A 22,963-nucleotide genomic window follows, 5' to 3' on the forward strand; every position below is an offset into this window, starting at 1 on the left:
GTTTTAGTAGACTATATTTCAAAAAGACCATCCACAGAATTTTCATCAGTAAATTCTATATTCAACAGAATATATTTCATATTTATTATGTCATTATACTACCGAGTTAGAAAATAACATTAGAATATCTCACTACATTGTATAGATTCCTCTTCTTTATTGTGATCCTAATTCTATACGTAATTACATTAATTATCAAGAGATAACTGAATAAGGAAACTGTATAAGAAAACATCTTATGATAAAATACACATATTTTTAAAGCTAAGAGACATAGAAGGTATTTGATGTCAAGTGCAGGGCCTTATGTCTTTCTAAAATAAAAACATTCAGAACAGAATGATGCTTATTGAACTGAATTCAATATTCTAAGGACATAATGCAATTATAGCAGTGAAGAAACATAGGAGCAGGCAGCTAATATTTTGAGGTCATCTGTACTGTTAGGCCCATACGTAAGAGAGAAATCAGCATTTTACCCGACCCCTATACTAGCTCTGTGGTTAGATCAGAGAAGTCTGGATTTCTTTTCCAGTGATTCCATTTCTTAGAGCCATGTTTTCCTCTGCTGATTAGTCACATGTTTAGAACATGACCCTGACCACAATTTAGAACAAGCCTTTCAGGGATGTAATGTCAAAACATCAGCAGATTTCATGAAAGCAGGTACATGTCCATTTTAGAAAAAAAAAAAATAGAATGAATTTCATATTAGTTGACTCAAATCTGCCATTTGTTGTTTATGAGCCATTAAAAACAAACTGTAGCTTTAGTTCCTATATCTCTTTATCCCGAGATCTACACGGAGTGCTGCAGTAGTCTTGATGAATGGTCTATCTGAATGTTGGAAAAGTGGAAAGAAGTCAAGAAATTTCCTGATGATAGGAAGCCCATGTTCAACTCCCAAGTTCTTTCGCTGTCTTGAGAGCATTAAAAAAAAAAAAAAAAAGTTTTAAAAGGTGAGACTTCTCTTCAAAGATCTTCTTCTTTTATGGTCCCAAAAACACAGTCACCTTCTGCTCTCTTAATCTTTCTTTTTCTTGTGAGAAAACTAGAATAGTCCTTCTGTTGTAAAGTAAGCAGAGAGATCAGATTCATAAATAAGAGGAAATAATTTTCACAATAACAATAACCAAAAATTCAAGGATTTACCTGTTTAAGCAGTAGTTTTTTAAAAAGGTTTTAACCTGCCGAAGCTTTATTTGGAGTTGGTGCCCATCTGATAGGGCCAAGGACAGCGCCCCCTGCAGGGCTTCAGGGGAAGCCATATCCCAAGTGGCTTTTTGGGCTCTGTCACTTTAGGAAGAGTTTAGCTCTGCCTGTCTTGTCCCTCTCTCCAATTTTAAAGTCATGTGACTTTCCATTTTTAACATTAATATCAAATCTTCAGACCATAAAAACAAATTCTAAAATATCATTATGCTTATTTTCAGGCATTTTAAGAGGTCATGGTTACCACTAACCTTCAGTGAGCATGTAGTTTCCTTTCAGTACTTAAGAAATCTCAGAGACAGGGCCTTCGGGGACACCTCACCAGGCAGATGGGTTAAAACTATTTTCTATAAGAAATTTGTCTTGATAAAGAAGCCCTTTGACTGAGTGGCTGAAGAGATAGATTTAATTGGTTATAAAAATAAAGACCGCTGGATTCAGACTCTGGCTCTGGCTGTGTGATCTTGGGCCAGCTACTTAACTTTTCTGTGTGTCAGTCCCGAAACCAAGGATAATAACAGGACCTGAGTTGTCGGGAGGATTAAATGAGTTTTATAGTTGGCCCTCGGAATCCATGGGCTCCACATCCACAGGTTTAACCAACCAGTGATGGAAATTATTTTTTAAATTTGCATCTGTATGGACCATGTAGACTTTTTCTTATTATTCCCTAAAGAATTCAATATTATAAGTATTTCAATAATAAAGTTTTACATAGCACTTATACTGTATCAGATATTATAAGTAATCTAGAGATGATTTTAAATACATAGGAAGATGTATATAGATTACATGCAAACACTACACCATTTTATTTATATAAAAGGTCTGAGCATCCAAAGATTTCAGCATCCCCCTTAGATCCTGAGGGACAACTATACACGGAGATTCTTACTGTGCCTGGCTCCAAATGAAGCCTTGCTCAATAAATTGGGATTCAATATATTTGGACATCAGGCCCCCTGCTGGCAAGCTGGCCCTGCTCAGAACTTGAGCACATTGGCCTGTTGTAAAATTGCTGCTCATCTGGAAGGACAACTGAATTAGCATCACTGTCAGTAATGGCTGTGCTGTGTGCCCTGTGGTCTGTAGCTCCCCTTCCCCCGCCCCCATCAGACTCATCTGGAGGCTTGGTAAACAAATTGCTGGGCCCCTCCCCTGGAGTTTCTGATCCAGTAAGTTTGGAGCCCAAGAATTTGAGTTCAAATGATGCCCACACTGCTGGCCCAGGGACTATGCTTCGTGAACCACAATTCTAGCATAATAGTTCCAATCCTGGTTGTATATCAGAACCACTTGGAGAACTTTTAAAAATTCCATTGCCCAGGTTCTTCAGACCAATGAAATCAGAATCGCCAAGGTGGGGTCCAGCCATCCTTAGTTTCTAGAGCTCCCCAGGTGATTTTAATGTGGAGCCCAGGTTGAGAACCCCTGTTCTACGCTGCCAGTATGCTGCTGCAACAGTGGAAGCAAAATGATGAGGATATTCCCCTCTACGGTTTGCAGGAAATGGAGCTGAAGCTTGGTGCAGTGTTGGTGCTTGTGGGTGCGCTGGGGTGCTTGTTATCAATGCTCATTTCCAAGGTCCCCACCGCAGAGCTATTGCATCAATATTTAGGGGTGAGGACCAGGAGTCTGCCTTTTAAGATGCACTTCAGGAGTCCCTGATGCACATTTAGGTTTCTGATTTCTCTGAAGACACATAGCTTATAGCTGGTAGAGTTCCTGTCTCGGATCTAACCAGAAACCCTATCGTGAAAGAGAAAGCTTTGGTTATGCCATTTTGTTTTCTGAGCTCACTCAAGAAAAGAGCCTTATGTATTCACATATTTACAAATATATTTTTATATATGAGGGACCATTATATATATAACAGACCCTGAGACAGATGCTAGATGGATGATTCATCCCATTCAAACACTACTTAGAGGTCACCTTTATTTCATTGACTTACACTACAATTTGGACATAGAAAGCAATAATTAGCAAGTAGTTAAGGGCACAATTCTGGGATCAGACTGCTGGCTTCCTTCCCCACTGATTACTGTTCAACCTTGGGTATGTCATTTAACTCTCTATACCTTAGTTTCCTCAGTGGGTTTACAGAGATCTTTGGAGAGGACAAATGTGTTAATTCACATAGAAGAGCTCAGAATAGTGCCTGGCAATAACAAATTCTTAATGATGTTGTTTATGATGATTCTATTATTGTTATCTACACAGAACTAAATACTCAAAGAAGTATCTTATAAACTTCAAAGTTGTTTCAAACAGGGTACATTGCTAAAAAAAAAAAATCTATGAAATGAAAACATACTGAATGCACTAAAATACATAAACTCAAAAGAGAACTTTCCAAAAAATGCATGGGATGCAGAAGAAAATCACTAAGGAATTTTGTGTTCCTCTTGGAAACTTTTCATGTGAAAATTTCCTTAGCCCCGCTGGATGTTACAACAAAAATAACTGTACTTTTGTGACAGCCCTCCGATCTACACAGAGCTTCTGAGCAATTCTGGCTTATTCTTAGAAATAGAATTACTTTGGGTAAAGAGGAAAAAGAGCAGATTTATCAAAATTATAATGTTTCAATTACATCCTTTTACTCACAGACCTGGCTTTGTTGAACATGGTATTTTTGACTTTTGCCTTGATCCAGGACTTCAATCTGCTAAATAGATTAGTAAAATGTCAGTCAGCACAGCCCAGAGAAAGCAAGCACACAAATCATCTATTTAACTAGCACATTTCCCTTCCACCATAATCCTCTTAATGGTCCCCAAGGCTGCCAGTCCCTAGGCACACATGCTTGTCATCTATGAGCCCCCCTTCATCTGCCAGGGTCTAAATGTCACAGACACACCAGTCCCCAAAAGTGCAGGGAGGCTCTGTGTTTAACACTGGCGGTTGGCTGCCTATGGATTTTGCGATTTGACACAGCGTTTAAAAGGACCTCACACGAAATGAAACGCACTTCTAAATCCTGAGATAATCCACGGAGCTCCAATCCATATGCTGAATCAAAGCCAAGTGGGGCTTCGCTTAATCAAAAGGCACCATTAATCAAATGAAGAATCACACTGAAGTTCAAAGACACTTCACTAGACCTCACGTCCATGAGGTAAACTTAATATACCAGTCAGGATCCAGGAGGAAACAGATGGTACACCCCTGGGGTAACCATGAGAATTTTAAAACGAACTATTTAGCATTTAATGGAGGTGTGGGCGGGTTTAATGCGAGTCAGCCAAGGGATGCTGGACCCCCTGGGGGCTGCAGGGAGGGTGTTGGGGGCGGGGATTCTTACCACCTCCTAGCTTGCAGGGGCAGTGGGGGTGGGGGAAGAGCTACTACAGGAACCACAGTAGCCTCGCTGCAGACTTCAGTAGAGGGATGTGAAACCAGAGGGACTCACCAGGGGCAGGACTGGAGAAATAAGTCGTCCAACCCCTCTTTTCCACCACTCTCCAGCCTCCTACTGGGATTCCCACTGGGTGGTTCCGGGGAAGGCAAGGTCACAGTCCTCACTGATCAGTCTCAGGGCACAGCGCAGTGGGGGGGAGAGTGAATCTTAGGGGCAGACAGTGTCTGGCACGTCTAGAGAATGTGACCTAACCAGGGCTGGAGGACAGCGTTCTTAGACTTTTCTTCATGGGAAAATAAAGGATCATTAAACCAGTCTGCACCACGTGCAAGGCTCCGGCCAGGCACAGGGCACGCTGCTCTACAATGGTGGACGTCTCTGCACTAACTGCTTTTCTGTTCCAACACACACACTCCTTGATGCTGGGCCTTGGTTTCCAGCCAGCATGTGGTAAACGAGGCCATTCATAGATGATATGATGAAGGGGTGAAGGAGGAATTTTTTTTTACTGCTGCTTATCACTCACAAGAACTATGGAATGGGACATTCCAGAATAACTGAGGTAAACATCATTAAAAGCATGATCTTTTCACTATGGTTAATTTTGCTGTAAAATAAGTTGCTTTCAGGGGAAACACACAGGATTTCCTTTAGGTTCGTGTATTTGAAGCCCATACCTCGATAATTTTAACCAGTTGCTACGTTTGGTAAATGAGAAATTAATATTCTGATGTCATATGTGTTTGCTATTGTTATTTTTATTATTTTGTAATGTGTTAGAGTTTATAGTCTTGTGCTGTGAATACAGAACCTGGGGGGAAAATTCTCATAATTTTTTTTCTCCCCTATTCTCCTTCCTTGAGACACACCAGAAGCACCACCTGTTGCTGGGCACAGTGGCACACACCTATGGACACCCACTTGGGAGGCTGAGGTGAGATCACTTGAGCCTGGGAGTCAGTCTGAAGCCAGCTTAGACAACATAGCAAGACCCCATTTCCAAAAAGCACCAGTTGCCTTTTGAATAATCTTGCTTTGCCCCCAAAACAGAGGTGGGATTGTTAGAAAGAGTGAGAAAGAGAAATACATATGGTGATGGCAATTAGGGGTGGATGAGAGGTATGGATGAGGCAACAGGAATTAAAAAGCCACCTTGTTCTTGGCCATTTTTGAGAAAATCAATTTAGAGGTGAGACCCACTACCAAGAACATTGAAGGAAGAAAACACAAAAAATTAGGTATAGATTAATCAAAATACAATTTTTATTTATTTTCAATTCAGAAAGTTATTCACCAGCCTATTCCTGAAAGGACTTCCATGTATTCAGATTATGGTTCAACGCACAAAATAATAACCATATGCTTTCAGGAATCTTTAGTAACACATCTATTGTATAAAACACATCTACTTTCCTTTCTCAGTGTCTTTTAGAATCCTTTAGGTGGCAGAGGTGTCAGTGGTCTGCTCCATTATCCATTCTGCCCTCTACCCAGTTTTGTTTGGAAAGACAACACATCCTGCTAAAAAGACTACATTTGCCTGACTCCCTTGGGGGCAGGTGCCATGATGTGACTAACTCTTGGCCAACAAGCTTCAGGTAGAAATTCTGTGTGAGACTCTCGAGACTCCTCCTTAAGGAAAAGAAGAAAGTCATTCTTCTTTCCTCCTTACACTTGCTGCCTAGAATGTGGGTGGAAAGACTGGCGCTCTAGCAGCCACATTGTGCGTGAGGTCTTTGGTGGCTCTGTAGAACCACCATCTCAGCCCTAGACTGCCTACCTCCAGGCTTATTTTAGGTGAGAGAGAAACACACTTCTATTTTGCCTAAGGCACTTGCTTTGTCTTGTTTTGTTTTCTGTTATATGCAGCTAAAACTAATCCTAACTTTATTTTCAAATAAAACAATCCTTTAAAATTCTGCTCAAGTTAAAAGCAGTAGATATTAACAAAATTGATTTAGGCTTTTCTGTAGACACATCACTTTTTTTCCTTCTCATGGTTAAAATTGCCTTTAAGAATTTAAGGTGATGTTTGTTGTGGCTGTGCGTTTACATTATTCTTTATTGAATTTATTTGATTTGAATTTTTAAAACCTCTTCATGAACATGTCAAGTCTTACCTTTGAAGGCATTGCCTAATGCTAACCTGCCTAATTAAATTAGCACTAAATTTCTTTTTCTCATTCCATGTTAATAGGAAAAACCAGTACTTTTTAATTTAATCAGCTTCTAGGGACCCTCTGCTCTATTTATGGGGTTTATTTAGTCACAATTTTCTCAATTTTTCCCTCTTCCCCCAGATTCTTCAAGATTATCAAAATTTGGATTCAGGACCCACCCTTGCCAAGTGGGGATGTCTGTCCTAGTGCACCCAGACCTTCTATAGATGACATGTGCCTGTATCAGTTCAGACTGTGTTTGCCTGGAGTGTCACAGTCTTGCACTTACATAGTGTTATGGTTTAGATACGAGGGGTTCCCCAAAGCACGTGTGTGAGACAATGCAAGGAAGCTTAGAGGTGAAATGATCGGGTTATGTGAGTCTGAACCTAATCGGTGCATTAATCCCCCAGTAGAGATTAACTGGGTGGTAACTATAAGCAGGTACGGTGTGGCTGGAGGAAGTAGGTCTCAGAGGCCCTGTCTTTGGGGCTTTTATTTTGTCTGTGATGAGGGGAGCATGTTCTCTCTCTCTCTCTCTCTCTCTCTCTCTCTCTCTCTCTCTCTCCCCCCTCCCTGGTGACACGTCCTGAGCTGCTTTCCTCCACCACTCTCTTCCGCCATGATGTTCTACTTCACCTTGAGCCCAGCAATGAAGTTGACCGTCTATGGTCCCAGACCTCTGAAATGATGCACCTCAAAATAAATTTTTCCTCCTGTAAAATGGGTCCTGTGTGGTCTTTTGTTGGTAGCAGGGACAAAGCTGACTAAAACATACACACTTAAAGTCATAAAATGACTCTAGTCCACTGTCCTTCATGGAAGTTCAGCACTCAGTGAGTTCAAAGTGAGTTCCTCTGTCTCTGCTTTACCTTCCCCAGACCCGTCCACCTGGAAACTCCAGATTGAAAGCCCGACAACACGCTCTTGAAAACTCAATTTTCAAGAGAAAAGGGGTGTCGGGGTGGCAGCTTTCGGTTCCCTTTCCCTTCCCCTTCCCCCTCCCCGTCCCTTGGTGGCCATGGGTCGGGACTTTTCACCTGGCTGAAGAGACCTTAAACTCAGCCCTTAAACTCCACTTGGTTTGGGCAAACCGCTAATGGTAGAAACAATTTAGTTGGCCTAGGCCCTCCTGCCTCTAGTGACCTATGTAGGTATTGCTCTTGCCTCTAGCATGCGACTTCCTGGGCCCTCAACCTTTTGCAGACCAGTAAACCTCGCCCAGGTGCTCCCCTGTCTTCCAATAAAACTCCTTTTGGTGCCTTATTCTAGTTCCCTTAGGGGTTGAGGCTGTTCCTCTCCACCAAAGGAACAGCCAAAGGAACATGGGGATCTCTAGAGCACCCGCCTTCATCCGATCTGGCAGAGGTGGGGTAAGTCCCTTTCCCTTTGATCTTTCGACTCCCTCCTGTTTGCAGAGACTCCCCTCCAACCCATCACTAGGTCCCCAGTGGATTGTAGAGATGTCGCAATCCCTGGCCAGCCCACTCCATTCTCCAGTGAGCAGAGTAGGTAATTGGGACGCTTTTTTTCCTTCCTGCTCACCCCTGGGTGTCGAAAGACCATGGGAAACACAGAGTCCACTCTGGACCCCAAAACTCCCTTAGGGTGTCTATACATGAATTTTTCCAAATTGGGACTTGTTCAGGATTTACGCTATAAAGGGCTCCTTTTCTATTCCACCGTGGCCTGGCCACAATACACTTTAGATAATGGCTCTAAACGGCCTCTTGAGGGGACTTTTGATTTTAAAATCCTCACTGATTTGGACAATTTCTGCCAAGGGATGAAAAAGTGGTTAGAGGTTCCTTATCTTCAGGCCTTCAGGGATTTATGCTCCTGCCCCTCTTTCTGCTCCACCTGTTCCACTTTCCAAGTCCTTCTTGCTAAAGAAACTCCTCCTTCCAAGTCCCCCTCTCCTCCTGACCCTGACCCCTCTCCGCTTACTGAACCTCCCCAGACACCCTCCTCACCACCCCGAGACCCTCCCATCCTGATCCTGCTCCTTATCCAGAACGGGCTCCACCTGAGTTAGATGCCCCCCTCCCCTGTCTCTTCCCCAGTAAGTGCCCATACCAGGTCTCACCAAATGACCTAAGACCCCAAACTTCTCTGTCCTCTCCGCGAGGTGGCAGGATCTGAGGGCATCGTTCAAGTTCATGTCCCTTTTTCTCTATAAGACCTCTCCCAAATTGAAAAACGCTTAGGCTCCTTTTCTTCTGACCCCACTACCTACATAAAAAAATTACAATACCTTTCCCAAGCCTATGACCTTCCTTAGCATAATGTCCTTGTCATCCTTACCTCCCCGCCCCCGCTCCATGAACACACTCAAGTCCAGGTAGCTGCACGGGACCATGCAGACCAGGTTCGTTTGACCAATGACACCATGCCTACAGGTGCGGTCACAGTCCCCGACACCAACCCTGATTAAGACTATCAAAATGGACAGGGCCGACGCCACTGTGCCCAGATGATAGAATGTCTGCTGGCAGGCATGCCGGCAGCTTCTGATAAGTTTTTAATTTTGATAAACTGAGAGAAGTCACTCAGGGGCCTGATGAGAATCCTGCAATGTTCCTTACCTGCTTAACAGAGGCCCTCTGGGGCGACCGTTCTGGCCACTCATCTTATCACCCAGTCAGCCCCCGATATTAGAAAAAAGCTAAAGCGCACTGAGGACGGTCCCCAAACCCCCATCCAAGATCTGGTGAAAATGGCCTTTAAAGTTCATAGTGCCTGTGAGGAAACAGCTGAACTCAGCCGGCAGGCCCGCTTACACAAAAAGGTGGCACTCCAGACACAAAGAATCCCTAGGGACAAGATGGTCCTTCCTCCACTCCAAGCCCATGATCTCCTCTTCAACAACCACAAGTCACTTCACATCGGTCCCCAAACTCTCTTTCAATTCGTCCAACCTCTCTTTTACCTACACCTGACATGTGTGACTTAATTCAACAGGTCCATTCCACATGCTCCATATGTTCCTCTGTCACGCCTCAAGGGGGCTTGTGACCCAAGCTCCCCACTCATCAGATGCGAGGACACCAACCAGGCAAAGATTGGCAGTTAGATTTTACTCACATGCCCAGACACAAAAAGTTCCGGTACCTACTCACCCTGGTTGATACCTTTTCAGGACGGGTTGACGCTTTCCCGACCTCTCAAGAGACGCCGGACACGGTGGCCTCAGTCCTCACTGGAGCAGATCATCCCCAGATTCGGCCTTCTGACGTCCATCCAGTCAGTCAATGGCCCTGCCTTCACTTCTCAAATAACTCAACAGGTCTCAGAAAGCCTCAGCGCCTCCTGGAAACTTCACATCCTTATGGGCCGCAGTTCTTGGGTAAGGTTGGGCGGGCCCTCGGGATCCTCAAGGACCACCTCATGAAACTCTCCATTGAGCTTCGAATCTCCTGGCCGGATCTGCTTCCCCTTGCACTTACCCAAATCCAAGCTGCCCCGAGAGACCCCTTTTACCTACCTGACATGTGTGACTTAATTCAAACTTAATTAGTTCGAACTTAATTAGTTCGAAGGGCTAAGTCCCTTTGAACTGCTCTACGGCCACCCCTTCCTAATTAATCACAACCTTCCCATCCAACCCCCACTCCTGGCCTCATATCTATCTCACCTGGCTCCGAAACCTCCTCTGGGAACATGTGGATTGCCATCTTCCTGCCCCTGCAGAACTAGTGCCTTCTGAGGGTCCACTTCAATCAGGAGACTGACCTCTTAAAGGAACTCCATCCTTGATCACTCTAACTATGCTGGACAGGTGGGACGTGGTGATTCTCACCCCGCCTACATCAGCCAAACTATTAGGCCACTCCTCTTGGTATCATGTTTTTCACCTCAAGCTTGCCCCAGATCCAAAGTCCTGGTCATCCCAATTGATGGGACCCACTAAGCTCAAGATCACTTGTGGGCCTCCCACTTTTTTCCCTCTCGAGTCTGTTCCTACAGGTGTCCCCCACCTGAACGACGCTGCCTAATCCCTACTGCTGGCGTTTCCAGGCACAGGGGACCTGGGATGGTAAGACCCGGCGATTGCCAACCTGCTGGTTGCCAAACAACTGTCTCCATTCTATTAACCAGCCTCAGTCTTTCTGACTGAGTGTCCCTCCTCTGCTTTATGACCAAACCAAGCAGTTCTGCAAGTTCAACCAGATATTTATGGTGGATGTCCTCACACCTCCTGCAGTACGCACAAGCTCAGAAAGACCACCCAGACCCAATTCCTATATACCTATTCTGGAGGTAGCTCCTACCTGAACATCAGAGATACCTGGGACAATTGCTGGGCCGCAGAAGAAGAGGGTAAGCTGTACATCTAACCCTGGGACAGCCGGAACTCTTAAGATTTTCTGCACCTACACCCCGGTGATTCCTCAGCTCCACCGAGAAATCCTCCAGAAAGAAACTGCCCTCACTTACCAGCCAGGGGCACATGAGGCAGAGAAGGGAGACCCGTTTTCATGGCTGGCCCTTGTACGTCAGGGATTACAACTCCTAAACCACTCCAGGGTCAATAATATTTCGGATTGTTTTCTGTGTGATGCTCTGCCCACCCTTAACGGCAGTCCCTCACCTTTCCCCTTAACATCTCCCAAGGGGATGATGCCTCTCTGCCTCTGATGGGGATCTCCCTCTTTGACAATCCCCTGTAGTAGCAGCAAAATCTTTCCATCTGCTATGCCTCCCAAACCATTCCCAGGTTCAACGTAACTAATTATGGTGTCCTCTCAGGTCCATGAACCCCTGGGATTTTTCTTTTGGTGTAATGAGGCATTGATGAAAGTCAGCAACTCTTCTACTGACACTCCTTTCTACACCCCTGTCACCCTAGATCCTCAACTAACACTCATTTTTTTTTTAAATTTTCTTGGCTTCTATTTATTTATGGTTGATTTTCTTTTTATTGTGCAAAATTTTTTTATTTATATATGACAGCAGAATGCATTACAATTCTTATTACACATATAGAGCACAATTTTTCATATCTCTGGTTGTATACATAGTATGTTCACACCAATTCATGTCTTCATACCTGTACTTTGGATAATAATGATCATCACATTCCACCATCATATCTAACCCCATGCCCCCTCCCTTCCCCTCTCACTCTGCCCTATCTGAGTTCCTCTATTCCTCCTATGCTTGCTCTCCCTGTCCCACTATGAATCAGCCTCCTTAGCCTACTTCCACCCACTGGATCTAAAGGGTCAGCCTTTCTTCCAGTGATCATAGGCATTTCCCTCACCTTCTCCCTGGTCCCCTCAGGCAACGGGCTGGGGCATTAGGCTATAACTTAACCACAACTAAAGAGCTTGAAGAAAAATCACAGCTAGGAGTGAAGCCTCTGCCAACTCCCTGGCATCTCTCCAAAGACAAAGAACATCGATTGCATGGGTCACTCTCCAAAACAGGCGGGCCCTGGACCTGCTCACCACCGACAAAGGTGGTACCTGTCTGCTCCTCAGGGAAGAATGCTGCTATTACATGGAGGAGACCGGCCTAGCAGAAGAAAACATCGATGTGCTACCTCGGCTGAGTGAAGAAGAACTGAGATGAAGGCAGCAGCCGAGCACCTCACTCCTCCTGGGCTGGTGGAACTCTGCCCTCACAGCTTGGTTGGGTCTGATTGTTGGCCCCATCCTCATGATCTGTGTCTTGCTAATGATTGCTCCTTGTTGCCTCAGATTTATCCAAAACCGCGTCAGCAAAGTCTCACGGGTGGCAGTCAATCAGATGCTCCTCCACCCCTACAGCCGTCTTCCCAATGAGCCCCCAACTCCTGACCTTCTCTAGACGATGCCCCCCCTACCAGAATAAAAGTAGCCAGATGGTGGGCAGCTTTCCCTTCCCATCTCATGGTGGCCATGGGAAGAGACTTTTCACCTGGCTGAAGAGTCCTGGCTCTTAAACTCGGCCCCTAAACTCCAATCGGCAAATCGCTAATGGTAGTAACAATTTAGTTGGCCTAGGCCCTCCTACCTCCAGAGACCTATGTAGGTATTATTGTCGCCTGGAGCTTCTGGAACTTCCCGGGTCCTCACCCTTTCCCAAACTGGTGAACCAAAACTCCTTTTGGTGCCTCATTCTTGTTCCGAGGTTCCTGGCCTTGTGCGCCCTTTTCTGCTTTACAAGGGGGTCCTAACTTTTCCTTCCAAGAACCAAAATAAGAAATGAAGAGTTTGTGAAAATAAAGCTTCTTGAATATTCGGTTAAAGCAATACAAGAGTATTGACTGGGGTGCGATTTTGCTGTTAGCCCCAGGGATAAATGACAGATTCCAATTCGTGTGCAAATGTAAGGGATGCCAATGCAGTTGTTTTCCTTGAGAACTTTAAATAGATTATTTCCTTCTCTGTTTTATTGAGCTAACTCCTCAGCTATTCATCCTAGGAGTAGTTCCTGCATCAAGTAGCTTAGGTTTTATTCATCCACATTTGAGGGCACTTCTCCCTTTTAACGAGGCTACTTCAGTTAATTACCTTTCTCTTTCTTCTGTTTCCTATATATAATAATCAAAGCCTACGAGGGTCCATTCTGCCTAAGAGGTTGGATTTTATTACTCTGTTTAAAAAGAGCCTCCTTCATTTAACTACTCTCTAGTACATTTTGAATTGTTCAATCACCAAGAGGCAGCGAATTTATTTCCCCTAGAAAGATATTTTTGGCTCTAGAAGAGAAATGAATTCGAAACACAATCATTTTCTCAGGAAAAAAAAGCTGTAAAGATTGATGTTAAACTTAAGATGTCATCCCCCATCTTATAATGGACTAAATTTTACTAAAAGCCTTTCTGAATGTTTTCTATTGTATTTTTTAAAAGATCAGTGTAATATTCTGAAAAGAATTAAATTTATAAATGTCAACGAGGCATTAGTATTTGTAATCATTTAAGAAAATCAAACTGTACTGTTATTGGGAACACGCATATTTTTCAATATAATTTGAAAAATTTTAAATCTCAGCAATTTTTTGCTTTATAGTTTGCTTACCAACCTTTTCAGAGAGTTAGTAGGCCTTTAATGAATAAACGTAGACTCAAAAGTAACTTATTTTTTATTTTTCATTATTTGGGATTGAATCCAATGTATAATACATACCAAGTAAGCACTCTACCACTAAGCTACATTGCCAGCCTTTTAATTTTTTTTTTTTTTTTTTTTTTTTAATTCTGAGACAGTCTCATTAAGTTGCCCAGGCTGGCCTTGAACTTATGAGCCTCCTGCCTCAGCCTCTTGAGTAGCTGGAATTACAGGTGTGTGCCACCATAGCCAGCTAAAGTTATTTTTACTTTGAGAAAAAGGGAAAACAAAAAATAAAAACAACACAGGGGCTTGAGAGTTTCTTTCCCACTCTGGCTTCCACCTAAGGCTAATGGGAATTTCCATTTGGCACAATGGAAGTATCTGGAAGAGACTCTGGATTCTTTCTAGAGAAAACTCTAGAGCCTGCTTAAGATCCTCTGCACTGTGTCAAAGATCCCCTCAAGATCCTGACTTCATGATGTAGCTTTTATGACAAATCCAAAAGCTTCCATTTAGGGGAAGGAAGAAATAAAACAATACAGACAGAGTAGAGAGTTAGACAGTGCTCAGTTTCCAAAGATGGCTTCTCACTGGAAAAATGGCTTGACTTCTAAAGTCCGAGAGTCTGACACCTGGCCATCCTGACCGTGGAGCGCCAGAGGCTAGAGGAGCTCACTTTAGCAGGGTGGACTCCACCATGGGGACCAGACCTGAGCCTGGGGACTCAGGGGTGTGGTCTGGTCTCCCAGTGTTGGCTCACAGTGGGAACACGGACACAGAGGACAGCACTTACCATTTCTGGACTCTCAGCAGACAGTTTTACCATCTTCTCTGAGATCATCTTTTTCAAGCAGCTACTCAGCAGAAAAGCCTATAAAATCCAGAAATAAAAACTCTCTATTAAAGAGATTTTCATTCTCTTCCTTCCCTCCCTGGTGTCATGGAGCAGATTTTGAACTCTGCTTAAAATCCAATAGCATGCTTTTAAGAATTTAGATCTCTTCTTTAACTTGCAGAAATTTGCATAAAATTGGAATTAGCAAAAAACAAAACAAACAAACAAAACCCCATAAATTCCCCCAATTATATAGATATATTTATGGTAAATTTTAAGGACAGCTAAAAATGGGCCCAATCTCATTACTAATCTTTTAAATACTAATCTTTTAAAAATTCCTTTCTTCCATATTTTCTATTGTTTTGCAAGCAGATCATGTTCTATGAGCAGTACATTATGTAAACTATTTATCATCATAATCAAATAAACTGATAATAGTGAATCCTGTATTTAATTATATACATCATTATTGAGAGACTTGCTATGAGGCATAAAGAGTAACCTGATTGAAAGAATATACAGGAACCTTATTACTTTTTCTGAAATTTTTAAAATGAGTTGTTTTTCTTCACTCTCATTTATTAAATTTTTATCAGTCATTTGCAAGGCAGGTAGCTGTCCCCTGATCATTTGTGGTTTAATCATCCTTACTGCTGAGATACTCACCACTGAGTGAGAGTTACACAGTGCTCAGTTTCCAAAGATGGCTTCTCATTGGAAAAATGGCTTGACTTCTAAAGACCAAGAAGTCAAGCCATTTGTACTTCTTGCTACACAGAGGCGGGGTCTTCCTAGTTCCAGGATCTTCACCTTTCTTGTCCTGCTCTTATTTCTTGGTTTGTTGTTTCTCTTTTGCCCCCTACGAAGGTCTGAGACTACTGAAACTCATAGCTTGGGGCTCTAGGACCTGAGCACTGGGTTGTACTCAGGGATAATCGTTGTGTTGGAGGGGATGATGGAGAGGAGGGAGGGGACAGAGAGAAACCCAGGCCAGGGTGGCAGCCAAAGTGGAAAGGCCTTGGAGGACAGAACACAGATGGCAGAATTAGGCAGAGGATGGGTGGCATGCAGGTAACACCGCACCGTCTCGCAGGGCTACAGAGCAAAAGATTGAAATTTACTGAAGTGGAAACGGTGGAAAAGAGGAGAAATGTGACATGCAGACACAAAGTTTGACTTGTTAGCTTGGCTAAGAACTAGCCCCGTTTATCTGCACATATTCGTGATGCACACAAAGCCAGAGTATGAAATAGTCAACAATTAACTCCTGAGCTGGTGCAGCCAGGGGGATATTTTAGGATGCCTCAAGATACAGACTGATTCCACTTTCCACCCCATGTGCACAAATATGTTGGCTAGGACTCTACTATAAACCCAGTCAGGTTTATTCAACACGAAGAACTGAGCTTTTGCTAGGCAGTGGTGTACACCTGTAATCCCAGCTATTCAAAGGCGAGGCAGAAGGAACGCAAGTTCAAGGCCAGCTTTGGTAACTTAGTGAGATCCTGTCTCGTAATAAAAAATGAAAAGGACTGAGGATGCTGTTCAGTGGTATAGAGCTTCCCTGGCATGTGCAAAGCCCTAGGTTTGATCCCCAAATAAATCCAACTGCAAATAAATAAATAAATGAAACTAAGCTTTTGTTTAAAGAAATAAAAAAGATTTGGGCCCAAGGCTTTGTTTGTATTTACAAGGCACACAAGTCACATTTCTGGCTGTGGTAGAAGTACATCAATAAAACTCACACTCCCAGGAAATAAGATCTTACTAGGAATCCTTTAAAAGAAGGTTATTGCACCACTCTGTAGTGGCGCAAACTCATTTGCTACTGTTTAGATTAAAAGGCCATCATAAAATTTAACTGCACTTAGCATTCTAAAGGGGTGGGTAGGGGGTTGGTTTCACTGCCAAAAATCTCTCTGTGTTTGCAAGTGACTGCAAATCTTGTCTCAGCAAACCATCCTACTATTTCCCCTAGGATGTTTCATATTTAAGATGAACCTAAAGGACCCATGTCTTCCACCTTGGATTGAGGTTCAGTACTCTATTTTTCAGAGTGCCTCGATGTCTGACAACTGTACTGGAAGTGGAGGGTTGGAAGAGGGCTTTGTTTACCGGAAATCAGAATGTTCTACGGAACTTAGTGGGACTCAAGTTAAACATAATGTCAATGCAAATGTTATTTTGAATCTAATTTGAAATAGCGTAAGTTAGTTTAGTAGCTCAGTAAAAATTTTTCAATTGGATTTGGTGTTTTAAAAATTAGCTTTTTTGCAGAATGTGCTGGTGCCCACCTATAATCCCAGCAGCTTGGGAGGCTGAGGCAGGAGGATTACAAGTTCAAAGCCAGCCTCAACAACTTAGCGAGGCCCTAAGCAACTCAGTGAGACCTTGTCCCTGGGTTCCAGGCCCAGTACAAAAAAAAAAAAAAAAAAAAAAAAAGCCTTTTATCTGCTTAGATAAGGCCAAAGAAATGAAAAAGATTCCCAAACATCTATTTTCAATATTCCTTATTAAGTGAGATAATAAAATCTATATTGTCTAAGCCAGGGATCAGAAAAAAAAAATCTAGCTCATCACCTGTTTTTGTAAATAAAGTCTTGTTAGAACCCAACCAGGCCCATTTGCTTATGTATCATCTGTGGCTGCTGTTGATAGAGCTCAGTAGTTGCAATAGAGACCATGTGAACCACAGATCCTAAAACATTCCCATCTAGACCTTTAAAAACTAGTTTGCTCACCCCATGGCTCAGCCAGTTAGTTGAGTCTCTGTTACTTGGGCAACTGTTAAGATTTGGATCTTAAATATCCCCCTAAAACGCATGTGTTAAAGGCCTGGTCCCCAGCTCATGGCACTAATAGGTGGTGGTGGAAACCTTAGGGGGTGGGTCCTAGTTAGAGAAAGTTAGATCATTGGAGGCACATCCTTAAAAAATATACTGGGATCTGGGTCACTACGTTTTCCTCTTTTTGCTCCCTGACCACCATCAGGTAAATAGCTTCGCTCCACCATGTGCTCCCCACCGTGATGTTCTGCTTCACTCCAGGCCCAAAGCAATAAGGTCAAGAGACTATGGACTACAGCCTCTGAAACCATGAGCCAGAATAAACCTTTCCTCCTTTAAGTGTATTTGTCTCAGGTATTTTGTCACAGTAAAGGAAAGCTAGCCCAATAACTAAATTCATTTCTAATTGATACGAAGGCCATAGTGATTGACAAAATTAAGCAAAACAGAACCCAAAGAAGAGATATTACAGTCCAAAAAGAACGTGCATAGCACACTCGAGTCCCCTGCTCTTGTTGGGTTAAGGTAATATGCTTTGTCCACCTCAACCAGCAGGACAGCATTCCAGCACAAAGGGTTATCATGCTCTGCCCTGAGAACTCACCTGTTTGGTGTAAATAACAAACCACTGCCAGGGACTCTCCTCGCTGTACTGAAATCTGAGCTCTAAATTCTGATTGAGAATTCGCTGGGGTCCATCTGTATCCAGCAGAGTTCCCTATGGACAGAGGAAAAGATAGTATTTGATTTTCAATAGAAATCTAAGTGCCTATTTTTGTGCTAGGCAAAATATCAAGATAAGATTGTCCCTACATCCAAGAAATTGTTAGTAATTGAGAAGCCAGGAAGGTAAATCACCACAGCAGGATATGGTAAATGTGATCAGGGAAGTAAACACAGCTCTAGGGAAGGAAACAGAATGGGCCCCTGGCTCAGGCTAGGAGGGCAAAGAAAGGCCCCCCGGGGGGGGGGGGGGCATCTGAACAGAAGTAGGAGCTGTCCTAGTTTGTTGTGGTGGGGTTTTTTGGTGGGGGGAGGGGGACTTTTTTTTTTTTTTTTTTTTTAAGGAGAGGAAGGTGAGGGGTGAATCCTGCTAGAAGCAATACAAATGCAAATCCCCTGAGGCCCAAGGGAACCTGGCGTGTTGGAGATGCTGTGAGAGATGGTGCATGGCTGTAGCACAGGCTCCAAACTCACAGTGGGCTGGGAGAGGTGGGGTAGGGCCAGATCCTAAAACCCTGGCAGGGAACATCTACAAATTTTGACTACAGAGCAAAATTTGACTCTGACTCTTTCTCCTAGTAATAGTGTCTCATATTTCTTTGGGAAAAGCATCCCTCTTCCCCAGGAGGCTATCTGGTGGGATTTTCAGAGAGTGACATAGGACCCAACTTTAGGCCAATTGGACGAATGTTCTCTGTGACCCTGTTTGATTCAAAGTCAAGAGATCCAAGCAGCAGATCCTGGTTAAACTCCTGTTTCCTGGAAAACTACTTTGTTTCTTGACTCTCTTGAGCCTCAGCTTGTTTTTTGAATCTGTAGGTTGCTCCACATCCTTCTAAGCCATGCGTCCCCTCCTTGGCTGGAGTCTGGTGTGTTGGTTTCTGTTGCTTGCCACTAACGAACCATAATTCTTACATGCTTTAGACGCTACGTTAAGGATTTTAGACTTTATCCTGAGGCAACAGACATCAAAGGATTTTAAAAGCTGGATAATTCCACTGGATTGATATTGTAGACACATTGGTCTGACAGCACTGGTGTAAAAACATAAATTGAGCAACAGCTCTTTGCAGACAATGAACAATACATAATTCCAGAGATAAGGAAAACAAACGAGGGGAGCTCCAGGATTTCCCCAGCTTACTCCCTAGAGGAGTTTCCAAGATGTAGCAAGGAAAGGGACCCCAAACAGAGCCCAGAGAGTTTGCTGAGTTGAGAAGAAAGAGAAATTTTTGAAGCAGTTGAGGTAAGAATTCACAGGGCAGAATACCCTGAACTCCAGAGAGCTCCTCTTAACTCTGCCTGAGTAGTGATCTGAGCAACCCCGCCAAAAAGCAGCAGACTGAACAATTCCAGGAGCTGGCAAAGAAGGCTGGGCGGAGTTTGTACTCCCATCAACTCAAGTACAGAGGCCATACTAGGCAAGAGGCTGGGCAGAGACCTAGGGAGGTAGCTAATGAGTCCTAGATTAAAGATGATCCTGGACCTCCATTAAGTGTAACAGCAAGCCTCCAAAGAGTCAAAACAGTCCCAATGTTCTGCATTACAAAGCAAAGTCTAATATTTTTAAAGGAATACAAGAAAATCCCACATTCAACAATGTGAAATTCACATTTAACATACCACAAAATACCTGGCATGCAAAACAGGTGAGAAACCAATCACTAAAAACAAACTCAGAAGTGACAGAGATGATGGAGTTAGTAGGCAAAAATATTAAAAGTTACATCCAGGTGTCCCTTAACAATGGGAATATGTTCTAAAAAATGTTCTTGTTAAGCATTTCTGTCATTGTGTAAAGATCACATAAACCTAGATGGGACAGGTCAATCACTTGATGTGACAGTTATGTGGGGGAGAGAGGGATTTAACCCTGGCCTTGGGCATGCTATGCAAATGCTCTACCCACATCGATCACTCAATGTGGCCTCTTGATGCAATCAAGGAATGTATAAAGCCACTATAAGTGCAACGTCGCATGCTGTTTTATAGTAAATTTTTTCTTAGTAAGTAGAAGGACTACACTCTAATGATATAAGGTATAAGAATTAAATGAGCCAGAAACATAGTCTTTTATTATTACTATTGAGTATTATGTATTGTACATAATTGCGTAGGCTACATTTTTTATATAACCAGCAGTACAGTTGGTCACACCAATACCACCAGAGACAATGGTGGTATGGCATTATAGCAGATACAACATCCCTAAGCAAAGGAAATTTTTCAGCTCCATTATCATCTTATAGGACACCACTGTATATGCAACCTGTCATTGTTCAAAACATCATTATGCAATGCACGACTATATTTAAAATATGCTCCACACACTGAAGAATTTATAGAAAAACATAAGCATGTTGAGGAGAAAAATGGAAGATTTTTTCAAAAAAAGATCCAAATGGAACTTCTAGAGATGAAAAGTATAATATTAGAAGTAAAAACATACTGGACAGGATAAACAGCACATTATGACACTAGAGGAGAAAAGATCAGTGACTTGGAGACATACCAATAGTGAGTGCCCAAGATGAAGCACAAAGAGAAGAAAGACTGAAATAAAGAAAACCACAATGAGATATCACTTGGGACCCATTAGGCTGGCTATAATTTTAAACATCAGATAATGATTAGTATTGAAAAGAATGTGAGAGAATTAGAACCCTCAATCACTACTGGTGGAAACTAAAATGGTTCAACTAATGTGAACCACAGGCTGGCAGTTCCTCAAAGTTAAATGCAGAATTACCATTTGATCCAATAATTCCACTCCTAGGTTTATATTCAAGAGAAATGAAAACACATGCCCACCCAAAGCTTATACACAAATGTGCATAGCAGCTTAATTCATTACAGCCAAATATAGAAATGGATGATGACTAGACAAATAAAATGTGGTATATCCATTCATACAGTGGAATATTATTTGGTCATAAAAAAGAATAGGGTACTCATACATATTATAATAAATATGTGCCGCAGTCTGGCTGGGCACAAATCACAAGCCACTCACAGCTTTGTAGATTCAAACAGCAATTCTTTATTCCTGATCTCACACCGGCCTTCTACAAACACGTTCTGGGGAAATCCACGTTCTCTGCCCAAATCCACACCTCCACTGGGCTTCTGTCTCCCAAATATATTCTGAATCCCGTGAGAACTCAAGAGGAACTCAGGCAGCAGGATACGCCCTATTCTAAACCGGGAACGCCCTAAACTCGGATTATCCTAAACCGGGAACACCCTAAACACGGATACATGCAATGTCGCTGCAAAATGTTCTATTTCCACGAGTCCTTCTACTAAGCAACATGGGGGTACGCTGGCAAGGAAATTGTCATACCTACTTGGCTAATGGCTCCCAGCAAATATGAACATTGGAAACATTATGCTTAGTAAAAAACTAGTCACAGGGTGGTGATAGCTAAAGGGTATGTGGCTTCTTTTTGACACAATAAAAGTGTTCTGAAATGACCGTGGTGATAGCTGCACAACTCTGAATATGCTGAATACCATCGAATTGTATATTTCATGTGGATGAATTGTATGGTACATAAATTACATCTTAGTAAGACTGTTAAAAGGAAAGAAAGCGATTGTGTTGTTCTGGTGGAGGAACGGACATATAGACCAGCAGAACAGAACAGAAAACTCAGAAGGAGGCCCACACAAATGGGCCTTAGTAATTTTTGACAAGGATGCAAAAGCCATTGCATTTAGGACAGACAGGCTTGTCAACAAGCAGACGTGGAATAACGCGACTTCCAGAGGCAAGAAAGGGAGACATCTGTCTCATACCCTATACCAAAACCCACTCAAAATTACTTATATAGAGACTTCTATGTAAAACCTATAACTATAAAACTTTAAGAAAAGAAACAACAGAAAAAAAGCTTCATGATCTAGGGTCTGTCAAAGAGGTCTTAGGCTTGAAACCAAAAGCATAATCCATAAAAGAAAAAAAAATGGATGCATTGCATTTCACCAATATGAAAAACTTTTGCTCTACCAAAGACCCTGCTATGTAGTTTTTCAAAACTACAGAGAGAGATAAAAACATTTGCAAATCAGATGGCCAGCAAAGGACTAGCATCTAGAATCCATAAGGCATTCTCAAGCCTCGACAGTTAAAAAAGCAGATAATCTTTGACTGGCGTGTAGCCCAGTGGTAGAGTACTTGTCTAGCTTGGGTGAGGCCCTGGGTTCCATCTCCAATATCACAAAAGAAAAAAAGACAGAAAGAGAAAAGAGAATTAAACAACCCAATTAGAAAATGGATAAAAGAAATGTTAAGAACCATTTTACTGAAGAAGATAAACAGATGGCAGATAAGCTACGAGCAAAATGCAAATTAAAACCACAATTAGATACCATTACTGTTTTAGTCAGCTTTCTCGCTGTAACTAAAAGACCCAACCAGAACAATTATAGAGGAGGAAGTTTATTTAAGGGCTCTTGATTTCAGAGGTCTCAGTCCATATACAACCAGCTCCATCATAGAGGAAGAGTATGGCAGAGGGAGGGAAGCAGCTCACATGATGATCAGAAAGCACAGAAAGACATTCCACTCTCCAGATACAAAATATATACCCCAAAGTCATGCTCCCAATGAACCACTTCCTTCAGCCACCCCCTACCACTTCAGTTTCCACTCAGTTAATTCTGATTAGGGGATTAATTCACTGATTTTGGGTTAAGACTTTCACAACCCAATCGTTTCTCCTCTGAGCCTTCTTACATTGTCTCACTCATGAGGTTTCAGGGGACACCATACCTAAACCATAATAATTACATACCTACAAGAATGACTAAAATAAAAAAAAATAGTGATACCACCAAAT

At 42.6% G+C, this 22,963-nt stretch overlaps 1 protein-coding gene across 1 annotated transcript in view; it reads right to left on the reverse strand.

Moving 5' to 3' along the window:
• Positions 1 to 133: 133 nt before the first annotated feature.
• Snx31 (sorting nexin 31) overlaps positions 134 to 22,963 on the reverse strand; it is a 63,779-nt gene continuing 40,949 nt past the window's right edge. The window contains exons 11-14 of the mRNA XM_076836073.2: positions 18,004 to 18,117; positions 14,569 to 14,646; positions 3,827 to 3,883; positions 134 to 1,065 (exon numbers count right to left, since the gene is read on the reverse strand). Coding sequence (XP_076692188.2) covers positions 973 to 1,065; positions 3,827 to 3,883; positions 14,569 to 14,646; positions 18,004 to 18,117 — 342 coding nt within the window. The 3' untranslated portion in view covers positions 134 to 972. The remainder of the gene's footprint in view (positions 1,066 to 3,826; positions 3,884 to 14,568; positions 14,647 to 18,003; positions 18,118 to 22,963) is intronic.

The sequence above is a fragment of the Callospermophilus lateralis genome, chromosome 16, assembly GCF_048772815.1.
Source record: "Callospermophilus lateralis isolate mCalLat2 chromosome 16, mCalLat2.hap1, whole genome shotgun sequence".
In the NCBI taxonomy this organism is placed as follows: Eukaryota; Metazoa; Chordata; class Mammalia; order Rodentia; family Sciuridae; genus Callospermophilus; species Callospermophilus lateralis.